The sequence below is a fragment of the Sipha flava genome, unplaced genomic scaffold (genome assembly GCF_003268045.1).
Source record: "Sipha flava isolate LNK unplaced genomic scaffold, YSA_version1 88_pilon_pilon, whole genome shotgun sequence".
NCBI classification, from domain to species: domain Eukaryota; kingdom Metazoa; phylum Arthropoda; class Insecta; order Hemiptera; family Aphididae; genus Sipha; species Sipha flava.
Window position 1 is genome coordinate 1,465,697 of NW_020273630.1, and position 6,000 is coordinate 1,471,696.

At 26.6% G+C, this 6,000-nt stretch overlaps 1 protein-coding gene across 1 annotated transcript; it reads right to left on the reverse strand.

Annotated features, from left to right (window-relative positions):
- Positions 1–2,185: 2,185 nt before the first annotated feature.
- LOC112693568 (ARL14 effector protein-like) lies at positions 2,186–2,867 on the reverse strand. The gene is made up of 3 exons (XM_025568690.1): positions 2,523–2,867; positions 2,324–2,449; positions 2,186–2,252 (listed from the first exon to the last, which is right to left on the reverse strand). The coding sequence occupies exons 1-3, from the start codon at positions 2,600–2,602 to the stop codon at positions 2,204–2,206; spliced, it is 255 nt and encodes an 84-aa protein (XP_025424475.1). The 5' UTR covers positions 2,603–2,867; the 3' UTR covers positions 2,186–2,203.
- Between the last annotated feature and the right edge of the window lie 3,133 nt (positions 2,868–6,000).

The following is a 6,000-nucleotide window of genomic DNA, read 5'->3' on the forward strand; positions in this document are numbered from 1 at the left end:
AAAATATTAACGAATTTAGAAAAACGTTTTACTTAGTATTTTATATGGTAAATTAAGTTTAATATTATAAAAACATTTTCCCGGGTTGTTTACCATGTACATATAATCGATTTTCGATCTAGATATAGATGTAGTAGGTACTATAAAATTAATAATTACCAAAATTATTATCTTTTAAATACATTTGAAATAAGTGGTATGAAAAATATAAACCCCCCACCCAAATAAAAAAAATATCTAGGCACGCCACTGAGTTAAAGGTATTGTAATATATTTATTTCATGACAATAAAAGTTAGTAATATCATTGATTATAGAATATTCTATAATCAATGGTAATATTAAAAATGAATAAACTACAACATATGATTTTAATACATTTTAAATTAATAAAAAGAAAACATTTTTTTAAACAATTTACTTTTATGTTTATTAATTATGACAAAACATACCTATTACACATAAATTATTATAATCATAAAGTACAGATAAGAACATAACTTATGTTATTCATGCTAATAAATGATAAAAAAAATAATAATTCAGTTTATAATTTTAAAATACATAACATATAATTATTAAAAACAATTAATAATAAAATACAATTACCTAGTTAGAAAAGTATTTAAACAAATGCAGTTTTAAATATTTGTATTTATTATTATTATTTATTTATTTATATCATATTGTATAACTAAATAATGATAGATTATGTAACAAAATAAAAACATTGACTTCCAAGACTAAAGAATAAATACAAAATCTACCTACATAATTAATAAATAACGAGCAAAACTATAATGACAGAATAATATTCTATTGTCAGTGAACATAGATGGCATTATTGTTATCTATCTCCGTGTCACAGCATATTTATATATATAAATATATATATATATATGTATTTATTTTGTATACATTTTTATACGGGGGCTTATTTAGACTTACTTCTAGAAGGGGCAACTCATATTTTTTTTCAATTCAGGCTAAAAATGTACAAGTTAAATGTTGGTAATATTTAAATCGGGTGAATCCTTGATATTTGTGGTTTTTTTTTTAATCTTATGTCAGATCCACTTAGAATCGACTTTAATGTAGTTCTTTTTAAACACCTGTCCGTGTTTTGAAAGTTACACGTGTTTTATTTGATTTTTCACTAAGTATGGACCCGCAAAAAAGCCCAATTCAGTATCACAGCCACACATAATTTGATTTTGTTATGAAATGATCCACATTAAAAAAAATTATAATGTGTATCTCACAAACTCGTATAATTGATTCCTTAAATACAGATTCAAGGGGGGTGATCGCTCCTGCTTTTATATACTAGTTTATAGTATATTCTATGATGGTTATTCAATGTTTTCTTGACAATAATATTATCAACAAACTTTGGTGGTTATCAACTTATTAATAATATGCACTGGTAAATAATTATTATAGTAAATAACGTTGATCAAGCATATTGAATAAATTACTATATATTTTTAATTTTTTTATATTTATAAATATTATAATTAACTCATAGCAGAATGCATTTATTTCAACACAACTATTACAAAATGGGTTATAATTTTCTGGAAAAATAAACAATTATACTAAATATAATCAGAATCATATATGACATTGTGTAATAAAAATTCTAAATAGATGTATTATTTTGTATACATCATGTATACAAAATTGAACACTAAACGATTTACTTGTTTGACGATATATATTTATAAATATAATATAATGTTGTGTCACATAAAGTGAAAATACATAATTTTTGTTTTGTAATTCTATTTAAATATTTTTAATTCTTTGTTGTCTTATTCTGAGGTCTACAATATAAATAATAAGTAATAAATTGTTTAAGTAAAATTTTTATTATTTATAGTTATTTATTACTAAAGGTACAGCTTAATACAATCTATGTCAGTATGCAAAGTAGAACTTACTTGGTTTATAAGGTAATATCAGTAAGAAATTTAACTATAAAAATATAATTTAGTTAAATTAAAAATAAAGTAGCAAAAAAGCATTTATATCGGAATACAATAAAAAAATTATTTACGGAAAGTATATAAAGTATTATGTTGATTAAAAAATATCAATTATTCATTATAAAAAAATTTTACAAATAGTTATAAAATATAAAAGAATCAGTAGAATTGCATTTCAAATAAATTTATAATTTTTTAGGTAAAATAGGAAATAATTTACTTTCCTTGAATTATAACACTTTCATACTTCCATTCACGGCCAACACTGAAACAAATCAAATATATTAGCAATTAATTTTCAATGAATCAGTTTTAAGTAATTTAAGTTAAACTCACCGACATTGGGGACCACATTTGACTGATCTACACGATTCACATGGTAGAAAACATCCAGGACAATCAGTATCACAACAATCACAAGGACCATCATCAACTGTTAATGATTCCGAATCCGATTCATGTCTAAAACAAATTGTAAACAATTTTAATAACAGCCATCGCACAAGATATAATTTTAAAAAAATGACACACTCACTCTACTTCATCTAACTCTAGACTGTCTAATTTTTTCTTTTTTATTCTTGGAGACAGGGCATCAGTATTAGGCGAACTCATTTTTGAATAAATGGTTCTTACTTTCCACGATGAAGTAATGGATTTCGTTACGGTTTCATAATGAGTAGTCCAGTAGGATACAAGTTCATTTCACGAACCATAGACAATACTTACTAATAATCCGACAACCACGGAATATTACAGCCTCTTCTTTGTTATCGTGATCTGACAGTTTATTATTATCCATGAGTAACCTAACCCCCTAACCTAACCCCATGGAATAATAATAGTACAGACAAGGTGGATATATAAATATCCACTTTGAGTACAGATAAAAATATTTATGTGAGAAATGATAAGTGTGAATTGTGTTATTGATTACAGAGCGACTTTACCGCTCTCTATTTCCTATTCTCAGAGCCAGAATCGAATTTAGACTAAGATAACACATAGTCTGGCGGGGGTGATTAAAAAAGATACCAATAAGGGGGATGATAAATAATTGTCGACCATCAATATATCATAATTTCGATATAATTTCAATATTATTGTCTAGTACCCATTATCGATATCTTATATCTTATGTATTATGTACAACAAGTATTATATTTATTATATACAGATATAGCGATTGCTTGTTTGTCCGCAAAAATCACAAAAACTACTTGTCAGATTATTATGAAATTTTAAATAAAAATTCTTTATTACATGTGGAAATGTCATAGGCTGTATAGATTACATTTTTTTTAATGCATTATTTGTGAAAAGAAACTTGTAAGTTCTTTCACAAAATTGAAAACAATTATTGATTACATATTTTATCGGGAAAAATTAGGAACCCCGTCCCGGCTTTGTGCTAGACTATTTATAGACTGCCTATCTGGTTTTATCGCTCGCTCATATATTTATTAAAAGTATATCAAATATTATAATCTTATACACTCATATATTAAACGTTTTTTTGGATAGACTCTTCGATTTGATGAACGACTATAGTGTAATCGTTCTATGCACAGGCCTGTATTTAAAAATTTTTCGCCCCCGGGTAGGTATATAATTTATGCCTCCTCCCCAAAAATAAATAATGATAATAAAACACTTATTATTTCTTCCATAATCTAGATTCTTTAATATTAAAATTAACTTATAAATGGAAATCGTTTAGTACCTTTTTTAATTAACAAATTAAATAAATTATAACATAATAAAACATTCAATTTCCTTTTTTTTTAATTAACAAATTATAATATAATAAAAATACAATTTTTTTTTAATTTACAATTTATAACACAATAAAACATACTTTTTTATTTTTTTTATTGTTTTATTTTATTTTTCATTTGGTACATAATTTTTAAAATTATTTTTGCTAAAATATTTTGCCGTCCCTGAGACCTGACGCCCCCGGGCTTGTGCCTACCCGTGCCCCCCTAAATTCGGACCTGTCTATACATATTACATGCATGCTACTCAGGCCCGTAGCTACGATGGAGGGGCAAGGGTGGCATATCCCCTTGGACCTTATCGTTGTTCCCCAATAATTATTAAATTTGCATATGTATTATTTAGTGATATATCATGCAGTATATTGTTTTTTTTTAACGCTCCTCTAAAATTTGGTCTGCCCCACCTGATGATTTGGTCTGGCCACGGGCCTGATGCTACTACGTTAAGAGCTGCATTTGAATATCAAGTTCATAATATAGGCTACATCAATCAATTATTATTTAATACAATTTATAGTTAATAAACTATATTCACCGTTAAAATGTTTTTACTTTTGAAAATTTCGGGGGGGCCACACCTCTGGATCCCCCCCAGTTACGGCCTTGATTATCGTTTTATTTATTTTTATATTATCCCTTCTTCTGCATTTTTAATTTTTTTACGTATATGTGTATGTGTATATGTATATGTATATGTGTCAACTTATATATAACTAGTATTATCAAAAGTAAAGAAACCGATATTACCGATATGTTTTGCTAACACTTAAATATATTTGGATTTACCTTACCACTTTGTACGCAAGAAGCAACATTTCATAATTAATTAAACGATATACGTACATAGGTACACATCATTGGCGTATATAGGGGGTGCCTAGTGGGCTATAGCCCCCCCCCCGAAATGTTTTAAAAAACTTTAAAATTATTTTAAACGTATGTTATATTTTAATGGTGCTTTATGCTTATTTAGAATTTGCGTCCAACGTCAAATCGTTTTGGGACATTCTGTAAATGAAACGTAGATAAGTACCACAGTGCCTTGTTAGTAATTCTTAGGTAGCAGTGGTAATTTAACTCTGTCGATAGTAGCCCCTCTCGAAAATATTTTCTATATACGCCACTGGTACACATAGGTAGGTATATATGATTTAGGTACTATAATAAATAGTATAGGTATATAGTAGGTATGTATATAAAATAAATCGTCGCAGTTTGTATAATGTATTTTATCAGTTTTGTTGCAGATTGTAAAATCTTAAATTTTTTTTTTGCCGCAGCTTACATCGACTTTTAAAAAAGGTTAATTTTTCGCATTTTACATACAGCCTCCGATGGCTGTTATCAGTTAATATGCTTATCGCCTGTATACTGTTATCGCCTTCAATTGCGGCCTACAGCTTATAGATGACTATTGTTATGGGTAAAATAAGTTTTGCCCAGGGCCTCGAAAAAGGTAACGCCGGCTCTGTCAAAAATCATATTTAGTTGGATTGATTTTTTAAATCAAAATAGTACGTTTTTGTATTTTTCGATTACAAAATATTTTAAAATAATTTTTAAAATTTTTACAATATAATATTTCGAGGTTTTATCATGTACGACACTACGTCAGTTAAAAATGTTAATATATATAATATAAAAAAATTAAATTAATTTGAATTTAAATTAAATCATGGCATATTATCATAATGTTCAGGTAGCAAATAATATTTATAATTAATTGTTATTTTTTATTACATTATTCCGTATATATTTGCAAACACTAGTAAAGTAAAACAAAAATACGTTATCCAAAATATCTAAGACTTTTATTGTACCATAAATAAAATCTATATTTGTTTATTGTTTACCGTAATCACCGTTTCATAATTTTCTGCTCTAAATGAATGATAAATTGATTGTCAATCATTTTTGTGGGCTAAGAAAAATACCATTGAGCAATAAAATGTTAATTTTAAACTATTTTATTCAACACTGGAAATAAATAATAAACAAACAAAAATCTGGTTGTTAATAGTAATATGGGTTGAAAAAATAATTCAAGAGTTCTAACGCAGTTGTTGATTTGGAATAAATCATTCACTTGACAGTTGTTAACGGTGAAAATGTATTCTTGACATTCGCTTGTGGGATATTTTTTCATAAAAACCTAACACGTAAAACATCATTACAAACGAGTGTATAACGTTATTATTATATAATAATAATAACGGAACCATATATACCCGT